Raw genomic sequence first — 20,000 nt, 5'->3', positions numbered from 1 at the left:
ACACACCCTACAGAGCCCCAGGACAACAGCACAATTAGACCCAACCAAATCATGAGAAAACAAAAAGATAATTACTTGACACATTGGAAAGAATTAACAAAAAAACAGAGCAAACTAGAATGCTATTTGGCCCTAAACAGAGAGTACACAGCGGCAGAATACCTGACCACTGTGACTGACCCAAAATTAAGGAAAGCTTTGACTATGTACAGACTCAGTGAGCATAGCCTTGCTATTGAGAAAGGCCGCCGTAGGCAGACATGGCTCTCAAGAGAAGACAGGCTATGTGCTCACTGCCCACAAAATGAGGTGGAAACTGAGCTGCACTTCCTAACCTCCTGCCCAATGTATGACCATATTAGAGAGACATATTTCCCTCAGATTACACAGATCCACAAAGAATTCGAAAACAAATCCAAATTTGAAAAACTCCCATATCTACTGGGTGAAATTCCACAGTGTGCCATCACAGCAGCAAGATTTGTGACCTGTTGCCACGAGAAAAGGGCAACCAGTGAAGAACACACACCATTGTAAATACAACCCATATTTATGCTTATTTATTTTATCTTGTGTCCTTTAACCATTTGTACATTGTTAAAACACTGTATATATATATATATATAATATGACATTTGTAATGTCTTTACTGTTTTGAAACCTCTGTATGTGTAATGTTTACTGTTAATTTTTGTTGTTTTTCACTTTATATTTTCACTTTGTATGTTGTCTACCTCACTTGCTTTGGCAATGTTAACACATGTTTCCCATGCCAATAAAGCCCTTGAATTGAATTGAATTGAATTGAGAGAGAGAGAGAGATAGAGAGAGAGAGAGAGAGAGAGAGAGAGAGAGAGAGAGAGAGACCTTTTGTGAGTGCAATGTTTACTGGTCATTTTTGTTGTTTATTTCACTTTTGTTAAGAGTCTACTTCACTTGTTTTGGCAATGTTTCACATGCCAATAAAACCCTTAAATTGAATTGAAAATTGAATTGACAAAGAGACAGACAGAGAAAGAGATAGGTCTGCTCACCAACCAAGAATTCACAAAACGGGACAAACACCAATTTGAGACTCCGCATAAAGAATTTTGCTAAAATATCCTCTGTGTACAATGTAAAACACCAAATAATGCATGCAGGGCAAAATTAGGATGATACCCACTTGGATGATACCCAGAAAAGAGCTGTTAAAATCTACAACCACCTAAAAGGAAGCAATTCCCAAACCTTCCATAACAAAGCCATCACCTTCAGAGAGATGAACCTGGAGAAGAGTCCCCTAAGCAAGCTGGTCCTGGGGCTCTGTTCACAAACACAAACAGACCCCACAGAGCCCCAGGACAGCAACACAATTAGACCCAACCAAATCATGAGAAAACAAAAAGATAATTACTTCACACCTTGGAAAAAATTTACAAAACAGAGCAAACTAGAACACTATTTGGCCCTAAACAGAGAGTACACCGTGGGCAGAATACCTGAACACTGTGACTGACCCAAAATTAAGGAAATCTTTGACTATGTACAGACTCAGTGAGCATAGCCTTGCTATTGAGAAAGTGCGCCGTAGGCAGACATGGCTCTCAAGAGAAGACAGGCTATGTGCTCACTGCCCACAAAATGAGGTGGAAACTGAGCTGCACTTCCTAACCTCATGTCCAATGTATGACCATATTAGAGACACATATTTCCCTCAGATTACACAGATCCACAAAGAATTCCACTTTTATTTATTATCTATTTCACTTGCTTTGGCAATGTAAACATATGTTTCCCATGCCAGAACATCCCCTTAAAATAGGTCCAACTCTAAAGCAGTCTCTTGAACAGAATAATAGGCTCCTCAGAACTATTATAAACATGATGATAGAGACGTTTAAGAGTAAACACACATTTTCATGGAATGGAAAAATCTATTATAGCTCTACGCCGTAGAGACAGCTGATCTGGTACGATGCATCTGACAAAGACAAGCATGTCAGTCTTCTGTCTCTGTACAACCAGCTGCTTCTTCTTTCACAGATTCTCCTTTAGTGTTGAAGGATATTATCCTGATTCTCTATAGGACTGTAGGATCTCATTTTGTAGCACTCAGCATTAGAATATATGTTTTTGTGTTGTTGTCATGTAAACCAGAGAGGGTCAGTCAGACTAGTATGATAGGTGTTGTTTTACAGGGTCAGTCATAGTAGTATGATAGGTGTTGTTTTACAGGGTCAGTCATAGTAGTATGGTAGGTGTTGTTGTACAGGGTCAGTCATAGTAGTATGATAGGTGTTGTTTTACAGGGTCAGTCATAGTAGTATGATAGGTGTTGTTTTACAGGGTCAGTCATAGTAGTATGATAGGTGTTATTTTACAGGGTCAGTCATAGTAGTATGATAGGTGTTGTTTTACAGGGTCAGTCATAGTAGTATGATAGGTGTTGTTTTACAGGGTCAGTCAGACTAGTATGATAGGTGTTGTTTTACAGGGTCAGTCAGAGTAGTATGATAGGTGTTGTTTTACAGGGTCAGTCATAGTAGTCTGAGAGGTGTTGTTTTACAGGGTCAGTCAGAGTAGTACAATGCCTCTGGAGAAAATGACAGTTAACTAAGTTCCTTGCTCAAGGACACAGACAGATTTTTCACCTTCTCGGCTTAGATATTCAAACCAGCGAACTTTCGGTAGTGTACGGGTATTATGGTAAACAATAAATAAGGTAAACATGTATTGTGGTAAACAATAAATATGGTAAACATGTATTGTGGTAAACAATAAATAAGGTAAACATGTATTGTGGTAAACAATAAATATGGTAAACATGTATTGTGGTAAACAATAAATAAGGTAAACCTGTATTATGGTAAACAATAAATAAGGTAAACATGTATTGTGGTAAACAATAAATAAGGTAAACATGTATTGTGGTAAACAATAAATAAGGTAAACATGTATTGTGGTAAACAATAAATAAGGTAAACATGTATTGTGGAAAACAATAAATATGACGGATGTCTAGGCCATAACATCACTACCTCTCTGTTCTCCCTCACTAGGAGTAATGTACATACCAACCCCAGATGGCTGTTCATACATCATGCTCTGAGAGCAGCAGAAATTATAGACTGCATGAGTGTGTTGTTCTTATTCCCCCCCCCCCCCTTAAAAAAATATGGAATGATTTCATTTATTGGACACAAGGGGGAGGGAGTGACAGAAGGAGAGAGAGAGAGAGAGAGAGAGAGAGAGAGAGAGAGAGAGAGAGAGAGAGAGAGAGAGGAACGATAATCCTCTGCTTTCTGTTTTCCCTTCTTCAAATCCCTTTCCCTCTTTCAACAGTTCTCTTCAGAAAGCTTCCTCTTGTCTTTTGGCTGTTTTAAGATAAGGCCCCTCTCTCTCTGATCTCTCTCTCTCTGTCACTCCTCTGACCACTGTCTGTTCTCTCTCTCTGATCTCTCTCTCTGTCACTCCTCTGACCACTGTCTGTTCTCTCTCTGATCTCTCTCATTCAATGAATCTCATACCCGTTTAACTCCCGTTGCCCCTCTGATCACTGCCTTACTCATCACTAAGCACCCTCCCTCCCTATCTCCCTCCCTCCCTACCTATCTCCCTCCCTCCCTCCCTACCTCCCTCCCTCCCTACCTACCTACCTACCTACCTACCTCCCTCCCTCCCGTCCTCCCTACCTCCTCTTGTTCACTAAACATACTTTCTCATTCGCTCACTCCCACTCACATTTGCTTCTTGATGCTCACTCCGTTCTCACGCTTCCTCTAAAAGCTACCCCATCTCTTACCCCGCTCGCCCCATTTACTCATCTCTCCTTCAGATCTTCTCGCTCTACTTGTAGAGGAGCTGTAGCCGGCTGGTGTGGCAGTTGTTTCTACTGATCTTCCCATCGGGCTGATAGAGGTTGGAGGAGTTGGAGAATGATGGAGGGAGGGAGTGGTTGTCTGAGGCGGGGTTGGGGTACCCCGGTGGGGGGATGAGGGATTTGGGGTCGTTGTTCGAGGGGATGGGGAGAAGGGGTGTGCTGTGGTTCTGGTTGGCTGTGGAGGGTCGTCTTCGGGAGCGGAGGGCTTGTCGCTCCACCAGCTGGTTTCGTAGCTCTGACACCCTCTCTTCTTTCTGTGAATGAGAGAGAGAGAGAGAGAGAGAGAGAGAGAGAGAGAGAGAGAGAGAGAGAGAGTGAGGGCAAGGCAGAGAGAGAGAGAGAGAGAGAGAGAGAGAGAGAGAGAGAGAGAGAGGGACAGAGAGCGAGGGCGAGGCAGAGAGAGAGAGAGAGAGAGAGAGAGAGAGAGAGAGAGAGGGACAGAGAGCGAGGGCGAGGCAGAGAGAGAGAGAGAGAGAGAGAGAGAGAGAGAGAGAGAGAGAGAGAGGGACAGAGGGCGAGGCAGAGAGAGAGAGAGAGAGAGAGAGAGAGAGTAAGTGTTATATCCAAAGTGAATGATCACCTATCCTTTAGCAGGTTGATGTTTATTATCATGAATCTTTCCCTGGAGGCATAATTGAAAGGTTTCTGCTAGATGGGCCAGCTGCAAAGTCAAAATTGGCTATAAAAAAAGATTGTATGACTTTGTGGCCGTACCAGCTAGTGACCACTCTGTAGAGCTGCCTCCAGTACACGAGTCATTTAAATAAGTGCTAACCTGCAATCCTTTAACTAGGGACAGTAGCTTGTTTTTGGTCACAGGTTCAGGAATGGCTGAAGAATTGCAACATTTAGCTAGACCTAACCCTGCAGATGGCAATACTGGGTGATTTGAAAAGCCATAGTCAATCGATCAATAATATAACAATTATTTTAGCAAAAATGTTTCTTTATTTTACAATCTGTAGAAACTATGAGAATAGAAAGGGTTAGAAGCATCACAGCACAGTTGAAACATACATGGCAAATAGAAAACCAAAACAGATGGTGTTGAGAGATAGAGGGGAGGGGTTGAATGGAGCTGCAGGGTGGGACAAATAACATCAAGATAACCTATGTTAAACATATGGGGTCTGTAAAATGTTTATAGGTTCAGAAATGTTGTGAAAGTTACAAATAGAACCGGACGGACATCAAACCGGACGGACATCAGAAATAGAGGAAGGACTAAAAACAAACAAAAAATTACTATTGTAAAATAGACTGTCTGTAAAATGTGTAGTATGTATAAGCTGGAAGTAGAATACTAAGTGTTATTGTATATATATATACATATATATATATATATATATATATATATATATATATAAACATGTATATACATACAGTATATATACATATGTTTGTTATATATATATATACATACATATGTTTGTGGGTATGTGTATGTACAGTATGTAAACTGTCAACTGCGTTAATTTTCAGCAAATGTCTGTATAAAGATTTACAGACATATATACATACAGTATATATGCATATGTTTGTATGAACATAAGATTCACCAACTGAGACATAAACTGAACAAGTTCCACAGACATGTGACTCACAGAAATTGAATAATGTGTCCCTGAACAAAGGTGGGGTTCAAAATCAAAAGTAACAGTCAGTATCTGGTGTGGCCACCAGCTGCATTAAGTACTGCAGTGCATCTCCTCCTCATGGACTGCAACAGGTTTGCCAGTTCTTGCTGTGAGATGTTACCCCACTCTTCCATCAAGGCACCTGCAAGATCCCGGACATTTCTGGGGGGGAATGGCCCTAGCCCTCACCCTCCGATACAACAGGTCTCAGACATGCTCAATGGGATTGAGATCCGGGCCCTTCGTTGGCCATGGCAGAACACTGACATTCCTGTCTTGCAGGAAATCAAGCACAGAACGGGCAGTATGGCTGGTGGCAATGTCATGCTGGAGGGTCATGTCAGGATGAGCCTGCAGGAAGGGAACCACATGAGGGAGGAAGATGTCTTCCCTGTAACGCACAGCGTTGAGATTGCCTGCAATGACAACAGACTCAGTTCGATGATGCTGTGACACACCGCCCCAGACCATGACGGCCCTCCAACTCCAAATCGATCCCGCTCCAGAGTACAGGCCTCGGTGTAACGCTCATTCCTTCGACGATAAATACGAATCCAACCATCCCCCCTGGTGAGACAAAACCGCGACTTGTCAGTGAAGAGCACTTTTTGCCAGTCCTGTCTGGTCCAGCGGCGATGGGTTTGTGCCCATAGGCGACGTTGTTGCCGGTGATGTCTGGTGAGGACCTGCCTTACAACAGGCCTACAAGCCCTCAGTCCAGCCTCTCGCAGCCTCTTGTGGACAGTCTGAGCACTGATGGAGGGATTGTGCGTTCCTGGTGTAACGCGGGCAGTTGTTGTTTCCATCCTGTACCTGTCCTGCAGGTGTTATGTTCGGATGTATCGATCCTGTGCAGGTGTTGTTACACGTGGTCTGCCACTGCGAGGACGATCAGCTGTCCGTCCTGTCTCCCTGTAGCGCTGTCTTAGGCGTCTCACAATACGGACATTGCCATTTATTGCCCTGGCCACATCTGCAGTCCTCATGCCTCCTCGCAGCATGCCTAAGGCACGTTCACGCAGATGAGCAGGGACCCTGGGCATCTTTCTTTTGGTGTTTTTCAAAGTCAGTAGAAAGGCCTCTTTAGTGTCCTAAGTTTTCATAACTGTGACCTTAATTGACTACCGTATGTAAGCTGTTAGAGTCTTAACGACCGTTCCACAGGTGCATGTTCATTAATTGTTTATGGTTCATTGAACAAGCATTGGAAACAGTTTTTAAACCCTTTACAATGAAGATCTGTGAAGTTATTCTGATTTTTACAAATGATCTTAGATAAACAGGGTCCTGAAAAAGGGACCTTTCTTTTTTTGCTGAGTTTATATATATAGATATATATATATGTATTTACCAAAACAAAATATGGGGGATTTTAAATGATGCAAACAATTACATTGATGGAAGCAACAATCTATCCGCAATATTAAAGCTGATCCACACTCTAAATACATTTTTTTTATATATATACTGCATTTAAAAAATAAACTAGGGCCAGGAGTTTTTCCCTGACCATGTGATGGGATTAGATCCAATAACCTACTGTATGTAAAATATGGATCTTCAAGCAGTCGTAAGGACACAGAGTCAGCCGGAGGCAGGTAGAGGTGTAAATGACTGTTGGGATTTATTTACACAGCGCTGGTGATGATGGTGATACAAATTTTTTTTTTTTTTTTACAAATGTCTGAAAAAGCCTCTCATGTCTTAATCAGAAAAGCACAGGTGGGGTCTACCAAGCTCGGATACAACCTCCTCAAACGAATCCTCAAACAAAACTACCAGAACATGCCCAAACAGGAACTTAAATAGCATTAACCATACCTATCCTGGCATGCAGGCCAGGTACATTTATGGCCGTTCAAGCATGCACGTTCACTCTACATTAACAAGACAGAGAGAAACCTGATGTGCTCCATACAAGACAATGATCAAATTGACAGAAAACTGGTAAATGCAAATAAATAAACCAAATCTCCTTATCAGCTAGCGAGCCCTCTGAACGACATTTCCAGCTAGCGAGGTATCCGGACGACATTTCCAGCTATCGAGCTCTCCGAACGACATTTCCAGCTATCGAGCTCCCCGAACGTCATTTCCAGCTAGCGAGGTATCCGAACGACATTTCCAGCTATCGAGGTCTCCAAACAACATTTCCAGCCAGCGAGCCCTCCGAACGACATTTCCAGCTATCGAGCTCCCCGAACGACATTTCCAGCCAGCGAGCTCTCCGAACAACATTTCCAGCCAGCGAGCTCTCCGAAACGACATTTCCAGCTACCGAGCTCTCCAAACGACATTTCCAGCTATCGAGCCCTCCGAACGACATTTCTAGCTATCGAGCCCTCCGAACGACATTTCCAGCTAGCGAGCTCTCCGAACAACATTTCCAGCTAGCGAGCTCTCCGAACAACACTTCCAGCTAGCGAGCTCTCCGAACGACATTTCCAGCTAGCGAGCTCTCCGAACGACATTTCCAGCTAGCGAGCTCTCTCCGAACGACATTTCCAGCTAGCGAGCTCTCCGAACGACAATTCCAGCCAGCGAGCTCTCCGAACGACATTTCCACTTGGAGAATGAGAACGGTATGAACGTAGTAATACATATACTTAATGACTAAACAGAAATTAAGTTCCCATAACCAAACATTACAGAGCGGTAGGTGTATATTTACTGCACATCTACCATTCCAGTGTTTAATTGCTATATTGTAATTACTTTGCCACCATGGCCTATTTATTGCCTTAACTCCCTTATCTTACCTCATTTGCACTCACTGTATATAGACTTTTTGTTTTCTTTTGTCCTACTGTATTATTGACTGTATGTTTTGTTTATTCCGTGTGTAACTCTGTTGTTGTATGTGTCTAATTGCTATGTTTTATCTTGGCCAGGTCGCAATTGTAAATGAGAACTTGCTCTCAACTAGCCTACCTGGTTAAATACAGGTGAAATTAAAAATGTAAAAACTGGAAATTGATCAACATTGTAAAACAATTGACACAAAGAATTAATAAGTACGCAGGAATTGGCGGGAGTCAGTGGAGAGAGATGTGCCTATAGTGCATCTTAGACAGATTACTGCATAACATAACTGCATTAGATACAGATGCTATACCTACTGCATAATATCACTGCATTAGGAACAGATGCTATACCTACTGCATATTATCACTGCATTAGGAACAGATGCTATACCTACTGCATAATATCACTGCATTAGGAACAGATGCTATATCTACTGCATAATATCACTGCATTAGATACAGATGCTATACCTACTGCATAATGTCACTGCATTAGGAACAGATGCTATATCTACTGCATAATATCACTGCATTAGGAACAGATGCTATACCTACTGCATAACAGAACAGAACCTGTACCTCCTGAATGATCTTCTGTAGTTCCTTGTTCTCTCTCTCCAGCTGTCTGGATTTCTCCTCATCGTTGTTGTTGGTGGATGAGCCCTGTGTCTTCATGGTCTCCTGGGTGTCTGACTGCCACTCCCCTCGGGTGATCAGACGACGCATCTACAGTATCACCATGGAGATAAACAATCTGCACTGAAACATCTACAGTATTACCATGGAGACAAACAATCTGTACTGAAACATCTACAGTATCACCATGGAGACAAACAATATGTACTGAAACATCTACAGTATCACCATGGAGATAAACAATCTGCACTGAAACATCTACAGTATCACCATAGAGATAAAACATCTGCACTGAAACATCTACAGTATCACCATAGAGATAAGCAATCTGTACTGAAACATCTACAGTATCTCAGAAACATACAATGAATTGACCTGTTGCTCAATGGTACGGAGTACCAGCACTTTCAATGTTCTACTATAGAATATAATCCCCAAAATGTTAACACCGGTACTGTAGTTACTGACTGAAGTTGCTATGGTAACACAGAAACATACTGTAGTTACTGACTGAGGCTGCTATGGTAACACAGAGACATACTGTAGTTACTGACTGAAGCTGCTATGGTAACACAGAGACATACTGTAGATACTGACTGAGGCTGCTATGGTAACACAGAGACATACTGTAGTTACTGACGGAGGCTGGTATGGTAACACAGAGACAATCTGTAGTTACTGACTGAGGCTGCTATGGTAACACAGAGACATACTGTAGTTACTGACTGAAGCTGCTATGGTAACACAGAGACATACTGTAGTTACTGACTGAAGCTGCTATGGTAACACAGAGACATACTGTAGTTACTGACTGAAGCTGCTATGGTAACACAGAGACAATCTGTAGTTACTGACTGAAGTTGCTATGGTAACACAGAGACATACTGTAGTTACTGACTGAAGCTGCTATGGTAACACAGAGACAATCTGTAGTTACTGACTGAAGTTGCTATGGTAACACAGAGACATACTGTAGTTACTGACTGAAGCTGCTATGGTAACACAGAGACATACTGTAGTTACTGACTGAAGCTGCTATGGTAACACAGAAACATACTGTAGTTACTGACTGAGGCTGCTATGGTAACACAGAGACATACTGTAGTTACTGACTGAAGCTGCTATGGTAACACAGAAACATACTGTAGTTACTGACTGAAGCTGCTATGGTAACACAGAAACATACTGTAGTTACTGACTGAAGCTGCTATGGTAACACAGAGACATACTGTAGTTACTGACTGAAGCTGCTATGGTAACACAGAGACAATCTGTAGTTACTGACTGAAGTTGCTATGGTAACACAGAGACATACTGTAGTTACTGACTGAAGCTGCTATGGTAACACAGAGACATACTGTAGTTACTGACTGAAGCTGCTATGGTAACACAGAAACATACTGTAGTTACTGACTGAGGCTGCTATGGTAACACAGAGACATACTGTAGTTACTGACTGAAGCTGCTATGGTAACACAGAAACATACTGTAGTTACTGACTGAAGCTGCTATGGTAACACAGAAACATACTGTAGTTACTGACTGAAGTTGCTATGGTAACACAGAAACATACTGTAGTTACTGACTGAGGCTGCTATGGTAACACAGAAACATACTGTAGTTACTGACTGAAGCTGCTATGGTAACACAGAGACATACTGTAGTTACTGACTGAAGCTGCTATGGTAACACAGAAACATACTGTAGTTACTGACTGAGGCTGCTATGGTAACACAGAGACATACTGTAGTTACTGACTGAGGCTGCTATGGTAACACAGATACATACTGTAGTTACTGACTGAAGCTGCTATGGTAACACAGAGACATACTGTAGTTACTGACTGAGGCTGCTATGGTAACACAGAGACATACTGTAGTTACTGACTGAAGCTGCTATGGTAACACAGAGACAATCTGTAGTTACTGACTGAAGTTGCTATGGTAACACAGAGACATACTGTAGTTACTGACTGAAGCTGCTATGGTAACACAGAGACATACTGTAGTTACTGGCTGAAGCTGCTAGGGTAACACAGAGACATACTGTAGTTACTGACTGAGGCTGCTATGGTAACACAGAGACAATCTGTCGTTACTGACTGAAGTTGCTATGGTAACACTGAAACATATTGTAGTTACTGACTGAAGCTGCTATGGTAACACAGAGACATACTGTAGTTACTGACTGAAGCTGCTATGGTAACACAGAGACATACTGTAGTTACTGACTGAAGCTGCTATGGTAACAGAGGAGACATACTGTAGTTACTGACTGAAGCTGCTATGGTAACACAGAGACATACTGTAGTTACTGACTGAAGCTGCTATGGTAACACAGAGACATACTGTAGTTACTGACTGAGGCTGCTATGGTAACACAGAGACATACTGTAGTTACTGACTGAAGCTGCTATGGTAACACAGAGACATACTGTAGATACTGACTGGAGCTGCTATGGTAACACAGAGACATATTCTACCTTGGGGACGAAGAGCACCACCAGGGTGATGTAGACGGAGAAGACGATGGCCAGGGAGGCGAAGGCAAACGAGGCGTCCTGCTGCGACGACAAGATCATGGTGACGGGAGCCGTGATCATACACAACACCTGTAGGGAGGAGGGGGAGAGACAGACAGATCATGGTGATGGGAGCCGTGATCATACACAACACCTGTAGGGAGGAGGGAGAGAGAGGGGGGTTGGCGGAGGAGGGGGATATGGGGTAGGGGTAAAGATAGAGGGGTGAGACAGAGGAGGGGGTAGAAGGAGAGAGACAAATAGAGAGAAAGAGAGAGGGTGGCGGAGGAAGAGGAGAGAGACAAATAGAGAGAAAGAGAGAGGGGGCGGAGGAAGAGGAGAGACAAATAGAGAGAAAGAGAGAGAGAGATGTGGAATAGTGGGAGAGAGAGAGAGAGAGAGAGAGAGAGAGAGAGAGAGAGAGAGAGAGAGAGAGAGAGAGAGAGAGAGAGAGAGAGAGAGAGAGAGAGAGAGAGAGGTGTTTAATAGTGGGAGAGAGACCGAGGAGGGGGGGTGAAAATGAGAGAGAGATATGTGTAATAGTGGGAGAGAGAGATGTGTAATAGTGGGTGGGAGAGAGACCGAGGAGGGGGGGTGAAAAATGAGAGCGACAGGACAGAGAGGGAGGTTAGAGATCCATACGTATTGACCAGCAATCAGTCATCTCTCCTCCAAAACCTGCAAAGACATATCTGATATTGGTATAAAGCTAAATTCTTGTTAATCTAAGAGCACTGTCCAATTTACAGTAGCTATTACAGTGAAATAATACCATGCTATTGTTTGAGGAGAGTGCACAGTTTTGAACATGAAAAGTTATTAATCAACAAATTAGGCACATTTGGGCAGACTTGATAGAACATTTTGAACAGAAACGCAATGGTTCATTGGATCAGTATAAAGGTTTGCACATACCCTGCTGCCATCTAGTGGCCAAAATCTAAATTGCACCTGGGTTGGAATAATACATTATGGCCTTTCTCTTGCATTTCAAATATGATGGTACAAAACATAAAATAAAAAGTTGTTTTTTCTTTGTTTTATCTTTTACCAGATCTATTGTATTATATTCTCCTACATTAATTTCCACAAACTTCAAAGTGTTTCCTTTCAAATGGTATCAAGAAAATGCATATCCTTGCTTCAGGGCCTGAGCTACAGGCAGTTAGATTTGGCAAAAATTGGAAAAAAAGGGGCCGATCAATAAGAGGATTTATTTTTAACCAGGCTTGCAAAAATAAGAAAAAGACCCCGCAATCAAACCGAGGCGGTATTTTTCTCTGTCCTGTCATTAATCACAGCGGTCACAGAAGAAAAGGACGATTATCTCTGGGCATATTCAATCCACAGCTATAAGGTGCATCTCAAACGGCACCTTATAGAGTACCACAGTATGAGTCATAATACCCATAAAACCTAGCTCTCAAATGGCAGCCTATAGAGTACCACAGTATGAGTCATAATACCCATAAAACCTAGCTCTCAAATGGCACCCTATAGAGTACCACAATATGAGTCATAATACCCATAAAACCTAGCTCTCAAATGGCACCCTATAGAGTACCACAGTATGAGTCATAATACCCATAAAACCTAGCTCTCAAATGGCACCCTGTAGAGTACCACAGTATGAGTCATAATGCCCATAAAACCTAGCTCTCAAATGGCACCCTATAGAGTACCACAGTATGAGTCATAATACCCATAAAACCTAGCTCTCAAATGGCACCCTATAGAGTACCACAGTATGAGTCATAATACCCATAAAAACCTAGCTCTCAAATGGCACCCTATAGAGTACCACAGTATGAGTCATAATACCCATAAAACCTAGCTCTCAAATGGCACCCTGTAGAGTACCACAGTATGAGTCATAATACCCATAAAACCTAGCTCTCAAATGGCACCCTATAGAGTACCACAGTATGAGTCATAATACCCATAAAACCTAGCTCTCAAATGGCACCCTATAGAGTACCACAGTATGAGTCATAATACCCATAAAACCTAGCTCTCAAATGGCACCCTGTAGAGTACCACAGTATGAGTCATAATACCCATAAAACCTAGCTCTCAAACGGCACCCTATAGAGTACCACAGTATGAGTCATAATACCCATAAAACCTAGCTCTCAAATGGCACCCTATAGAGTACCACAGTATGAGTCATAATACCCATAAAACCTAGCTCTCAAATGGCACCCTATAGAGTACCACAGTATGAGTCATAATACCCATAAAACCTAGCTCTCAAATGGCACCCTATAGAGTACCACAGTATGAGTCATAATACCCATAAAACCTAGCTCTCAAATGGCGATTTTTAGAAACACTTAAAATAAGGGCTGTGTTTCGTGTAGGCTTACCCTGGCATGACATGTTGATAACCGTGTAAATCTCTCTCGGACGAGGTGACTTTTATCAATCTATTCTCCTGTATTCTCCCGTCAGTTTAAGCTAGGATTGGTCTCAGTCCACAGTATCTGCTGATGTCACACTTCCTCATCTACCGTGGAAGGTGTCAGAGCTATGAGCAGTGTTTATCAGACCAGGAGAGATTCCATCTACCGTGGAAGGTGTCAGAGCTATGAGCAGTGTTTATCAGACCAGGAGAGATTCCATCTACCATGGAAGGTGTCAGAGCTACAGTGATGTTTATCAGACCAGGAGAGATCCCATCTACCGTGGAAGGTGTCAGAGCTACAGTGATGTTTATCAGACCAGGAGAGATCCCATCTACGGTGGAAGGTGTCAGAGCTAGGAGCAGTGTTTATCAGACCAGGAGAGATCCCATCTACCGTGGAAGGTGTCAGAGCTAGGAGCAGTGTTTATCAGACCAGGAGAGATCCCATCTACCGTGGAAGGTGTCAGAGCTAGGAGCAGTGTTTATCAGACCAGGAGAGATCGCATCTACCGCGGAAGGTGTCAGAGCTAGGAGCAGTGTTTATCAGACCAGGAGAGATCCCATCTACCGTGGAAGGTGTCAGAGCTAGGAGCAGTGTTTATCAGACCAGGAGAGATCCCATCTACGGTGGAAGGTGTCAGAGCTAGGAGCAGTGTTTATCAGACCAGGAGAGATCCTATCTACCATGGAAGGTGTCAGAGCTAGGAGCAGTGTTTATCAGACCAGGAGAGATTCCATCTACCGTGGAAGGTGTCAGAGCTAGGAGCAGTGTTTATCAGACCAGGAGAGATCCTATCTACGGTGGAAGGTGTCAGAGCTAGGAGCAGTGTTTATCAGACCAGGAGAGATCCCATCTACCGTGGAAGGTGTCAGAGCTAGGAGCAGTGTTTATCAGACCAGGAGAGATCCCATCTACCGTGGAAGGTGTCAGAGCTATGAGCAGTGTTTATCAGACCAGGAGAGATCCCATCTACGGTGGAAGGTGTCAGAGCTAGGAGCAGTGTTTATCAGACCAGGAGAGATTCCATCTACCATGGAAGGTGTCAGAGATAGGAGCAGTGTTTATCAGACCAGGAGAGATCCTATCTACGGTGGAAGGTGTCAGAGCTAGGAGCAGTGTTTATCAGACCAGGAGAGATTCCATCTACCGTGGAAGGTGTCAGAGCTAGGAGCAGTGTTTATCAGACCAGGAGAGATTTCATCTACCATGGAAGGTGTCAGAGCTAGGAGCAGTGTTTATCAGACCAGGAGAGATTCCATCTACCGTGGAAGGTGTCAGAGCTAGGAGCAGTGTTTATCAGACCAGGAGAGATCCTATCTACGGTGGAAGGTGTCAGAGCTAGGAGCAGTGTTTATCAGACCAGGAGAGATCCCATCTACCGTGGAAGGTGTCAGAGCTAGGAGCAGTGTTTATCAGACCAGGAGAGATCCCATCTACCGTGGAAGGTGTCAGAGCTATGAGCAGTGTTTATCAGACCAGGAGAGATCCCATCTACGGTGGAAGGTGTCAGAGCTAGGAGCAGTGTTTATCAGACCAGGAGAGATTCCATCTACCATGGAAGGTGTCAGAGATAGGAGCAGTGTTTATCAGACCAGGAGAGATCCTATCTACGGTGGAAGGTGTCAGAGCTAGGAGCAGTGTTTATCAGACCAGGAGAGATTCCATCTACCGTGGAAGGTGTCAGAGCTAGGAGCAGTGTTTATCAGACCAGGAGAGATTTCATCTACCATGGAAGGTGTCAGAGCTAGGAGCAGTGTTTATCAGACCAGGAGAGATTCCATCTACCATGGAAGGTGTCAGAGATAGGAGCAGTGTTTATCAGACCAGGAGAGATCCTATCTACGGTGGAAGGTGTCAGAGCTAGGAGCAGTATTTATCAGACCAGGAGAGATCACTTCTACCGTGGAAGGTGTCAGAGCTAGGAGCAGTGTTTATCAGACCAGGAGAGATCCCATCTACGGTGGAAGGTGTCAGAGCTATGAGCAGTGTTTATCAGACCAGGAGAGATCCCATCTACCGTGGAAGGTGTCAGAGCTAGGAGCAGTGTTTATCAGACCAGGAGAGATTCCATCTACCATGGAAGGTGTCAGAGCTAGGAGCAGTGTTTATCAGACCAGGAGAGATTCCATCTACCGTGGAAGGTGTCAGAGCTAGGAGCAGTGTTTATCAGACCAGGAGAGATCCCATCTACGGTGGAAGGTGTCAGAGCTAGGAGCAGTGTTTATCATACCAGGAGAGATTCCATCTACCGTGGAAGGTGTCAGAGCTAGGAGCAGTGTTTATCAGACCAGGAGAGATTCCATCTACCGTGGAAGGTGTCAGAGCTAGGAGCAGTGTTTATCAGACCAGGAGAGATCCCATCTACCGTGGAAGGTGTCAGAGCTAGGAGCAGTGTTTATCAGACCAGGAGAGATCCCACCTACCGTGGAAGGTGTCAGAGCTAGGAGCAGTGTTTATCAGACCAGGAGAGATCCTATCTACAGTGGAAGGTGTCAGAGCTACAGTGATGTTTATCAGACCAGGAGAGATCCCATCTACGGGGGAAGGTGTCAGAGCTAGGAGCAGTGTTTATCAGACCAGGAGAGATCCCATCTACCGTGGAAGGTGTCAGAGCTAGGAGCAGTGTTTATCAGACCAGGAGAGATCCCATCTACGGTGGAAGGTGTCAGAGCTAGGAGCAGTGTTTATCAGACCAGGAGAGATTCCATCTACCATGGAAGGTGTCAGAGCTAGGAGCAGTGTTTATCAGACCAGGAGACGTCCCGGATATCGGTCTTCTCACACAATCGTCTGTAGCGCCCGAACGGTTTGAACGATGGCGTCTCTACAACCCCAACAAGCATCTTGGGACTCGTCGGTACATCCCATCTGCCAACTTCTGTCTGTAGAAGCCGAACAGTTTGGGCTACACACTAGTATGACCCCTCTGTGGAAAGGTGAGACTCATGAACACGTACATCCTGGTTCTTTTGCTCTAGGACGCCCACAGGCCTCACAAGACTCGTCTGATGGTAAACTTCACTAAAACGTATCCTGATCTTTCTTATATAGGATAGACACTTCAGAACAAACTTTATTTTGATTTTGGGAGGGGAAGGGGGCTATCTGTTGTTTCATGTAGTAGATCTGTTATTCAATGCACTTGTATGAGCTAAATACAATGTTTCATCAAATAAATGGACCAGATTGATGTTGAGAGGGATTCACTCAGCATGGTCTAGATGGATGTTGAGAGGGATTCACCCAGTATGGTCCAGATTGATGTTGAGAGGGATTCACCCAGTATGGTCTAGATGGATGTTGAGAGGGATTCACCCAGTATGGTCCAGATTGATGTTGAGAGGGATTCACCCAGTATGGTCCAGGTTGATATTGAGAGGGATTCACCCAGTATGGTCCAGGTTGATATTGAGAGGGATTCACCCAGTATGGTCCAGGTTGATATTGAGAGGGATTCACCCAGTATGGTCCAGATTGATATTGAGAGGGATTCACCCAGTATGGTCCAGATTGATGTTGAGAGGGATTCACCCAGTATGGTCCAGGTTGATGTTGAGAGGGATTCACCCAGCATGGTCCAGATTGATATTGAGAGGGATTCACCCAGTATGGTCCAGGTTGATATTGAGAGGGATTCACCCAGTATGGTCCAGATTGATGTTGAGAGGGATTCATCCAGTATGGTCCAGATTGATATTGAGAGGGATTCACCCAGTATGGTCCAGATTGATGTTGAGAGGGATTCACCCAGTATGGTCCAGGTTGATGTTGAGAGGGATTCACCCAGTATGGACCAGATTGATGTTGAGAGGGATTCACCCAGTATGGTCCAGATTGATATTGAGAGGGATTCACCCAGTATGGTCCAGATTGATATTGAGAGGAATTCACCCAGTATGGTCCAGATTGATGTTGAGAGGGATTCACCAAGTATGGTCCAGGTTGATATTGAGAGGGATTCACCCAGCATGGTCCAGATTGATATTGAGAGGGATTCACCCAGTATGGTCCAGATTGATATTGAGAGGGATTCACCCAGTATGGTCCAGGTTGATATTGAGAGGGATTCACCCAGTATGGTCCAGGTTGATGTTGAGAGGGATTCACCCAGTATGGTCCAGGTTGATATTGAGAGGGATTCACCCAGTATGGACCAGGTTGATGTTGAGAGGGATTCACCCAGTATGGTCCAGATTGATGTTGAGAGGGATTCACCCAGTATGGTCCAGGTTGATGTTGAGAGGGATTCACCCAGTATGGACCAGATTGATGTTGAGAGGGATTCACCCAGTATGGTCCAGATTGATATTGAGAGGGATTCACCCAGTATGGTCCAGATTGATATTGAGAGGGATTCACCCAGTATGGTCCAGATTGATGTTGAGAGGGATTCACCAAGTATGGTCCAGGTTGATATTGAGAGGGATTCACCCAGCATGGTCCAGATTGATATTGAGAGGGATTCACCCAGTATGGTCCAGATTGATATTGAGAGGGATTCACCCAGTATGGTCCAGGTTGATATTGAGAGGGATTCACCCAGTATGGTCCAGGTTGATGTTGAGAGGGATTCACCCAGTATGGTCCAGGTTGATATTGAGAGGGATTCACCCAGTATGGACCAGGTTGATGTTGAGAGGGATTCACCCAGTATGGTCCAGGTTGATGTTGAGAGGGATTCACCCAGAATGGCCCAGGTTGATATTGAGAGGGATTCACCCAGTATGGTCCAGGTTGATATTGAGAGGGATTCACCCAGTATGGTCCAGATTGATGTTGAGAGGGATTCACCCAGTATGGTCCAGGTTGATATTGAGAGGGATTCACCCAGTATGGTCCAGGTTGATATTGAGAGGGATTCACCCAGTATGGTCCAGATTGATGTTGAGAGGGATTCACCCAGTATGGTCCAGGTTGATATTGAGAGGGATTCACCCAGTATGGTCCAGATTGATGTTGAGAGGGATTCACCCAGTATGGACCAGATTGATGTTGAGAGGGATTCACCCAGTATGGTCCAGGTTGATATTGAGAGGGATTCACCCAGTATGGTCCAGGTTGATGTTGAGAGGGATTCACCCAGTATGGACCAGATTGATATTGAGAGGGATTCACCCAGTATGGTCCAGATTGATGTTGAAAGGGATTCACCCAGTATGGTCCAGATTGATGTTGAGAGGGATTCACCCAGCATGGTCCAGATTGATGTTGAGAGGGATTCACCCAGTATGGTCCAGATTGATGTTGAGAGTGATTCAGCCAGCATGGTCCAGATTGATGTTGAGAGGGATTCACCCAGTATGGTCTAGATTGATGTTGAGAGGGATTCACCCAGTATGGTCCAGGTTGATATTGAGAGGGATTCACCCAGTATGGTCCAGGTTGATATTGAGAGGGATTCACCCAGTATGGTCCAGGTTGATATTGAGAGGGATTCACCCAGTATGGTCCAGATTGATATTGAGAGGGATTCACCCAGTATGGTCCAGGTTGATATTGAGAGGGATTCACCCAGCATGGTCCAGATTGATGTTGAGAGGGATTCACCCAGAATGGTCCAGATTGATGTTGAGAGGGATTCACCCAGTATGGTCCAGATTGATGTTGAGAGGGATTCACCCAGCATGGTCCAGATTGATATTGAGAGGGATTCACCCAGTATGGTCCAGATTGATATTGAGAGGGATTCACCCAGTATGGTCCAGGTTGATATTGAGAGGGATTCACCCAGTATGGACCAGATTGATGTTGAGAGGGATTCACCCAGCATGGTCCAGATTGATGTTGAGAGGGATTCACCCAGTATGGTCCAGATTGATATTGAGAGGGATTCACCCAGTATGGTCCAGATTGATGTTGAGAGGGATTCACCAAGTATGGTCCAGGTTGACATTGAGAGGGATTCACGCAGTATGGTCCAGGTTGATATTGAGAGGGATTCACCCAGTATGGACCAGATTGATGTTGAGAGGGATTCACCAAGTATGGTCCAGGTTGATATTGAGAGGGATTCACCCAGTATGGTCCAGGTTGATATTGAGAGGGATTCACCCATTATGGTCCAGGTTGATATTGAGAGGGATTCACCCAGTATGGACCAGATTGATGTTGAGAGGGATTCACCAAGTATGGTCC

At 44.1% G+C, this 20,000-nt stretch overlaps 1 protein-coding gene across 1 annotated transcript in view; it reads right to left on the bottom strand.

Annotated features, from left to right (window-relative positions):
- Window positions 1-3,635: 3,635 nt before the first annotated feature.
- LOC110496897 (gamma-aminobutyric acid type B receptor subunit 1-like) overlaps window positions 3,636-20,000 on the bottom strand; it is a 154,483-nt gene continuing 138,118 nt past the window's right edge. The window contains exons 16-18 of the mRNA XM_036953572.1: window positions 11,422-11,550; window positions 8,883-9,029; window positions 3,636-4,116 (exon numbers count right to left, since the gene is read on the bottom strand). Coding sequence (XP_036809467.1) covers window positions 3,829-4,116; window positions 8,883-9,029; window positions 11,422-11,550 — 564 coding nt within the window. The 3' untranslated portion in view covers window positions 3,636-3,828. The remainder of the gene's footprint in view (window positions 4,117-8,882; window positions 9,030-11,421; window positions 11,551-20,000) is intronic.

The sequence above is a fragment of the Oncorhynchus mykiss genome, chromosome 18 (assembly GCF_013265735.2).
Source record: "Oncorhynchus mykiss isolate Arlee chromosome 18, USDA_OmykA_1.1, whole genome shotgun sequence".
NCBI lineage: Eukaryota > Metazoa > Chordata > Actinopteri > Salmoniformes > Salmonidae > Oncorhynchus > Oncorhynchus mykiss.
Note: the sequence above shows the minus strand (reverse complement) of the source record. Positions and strands in the feature narration are given on the sequence as shown.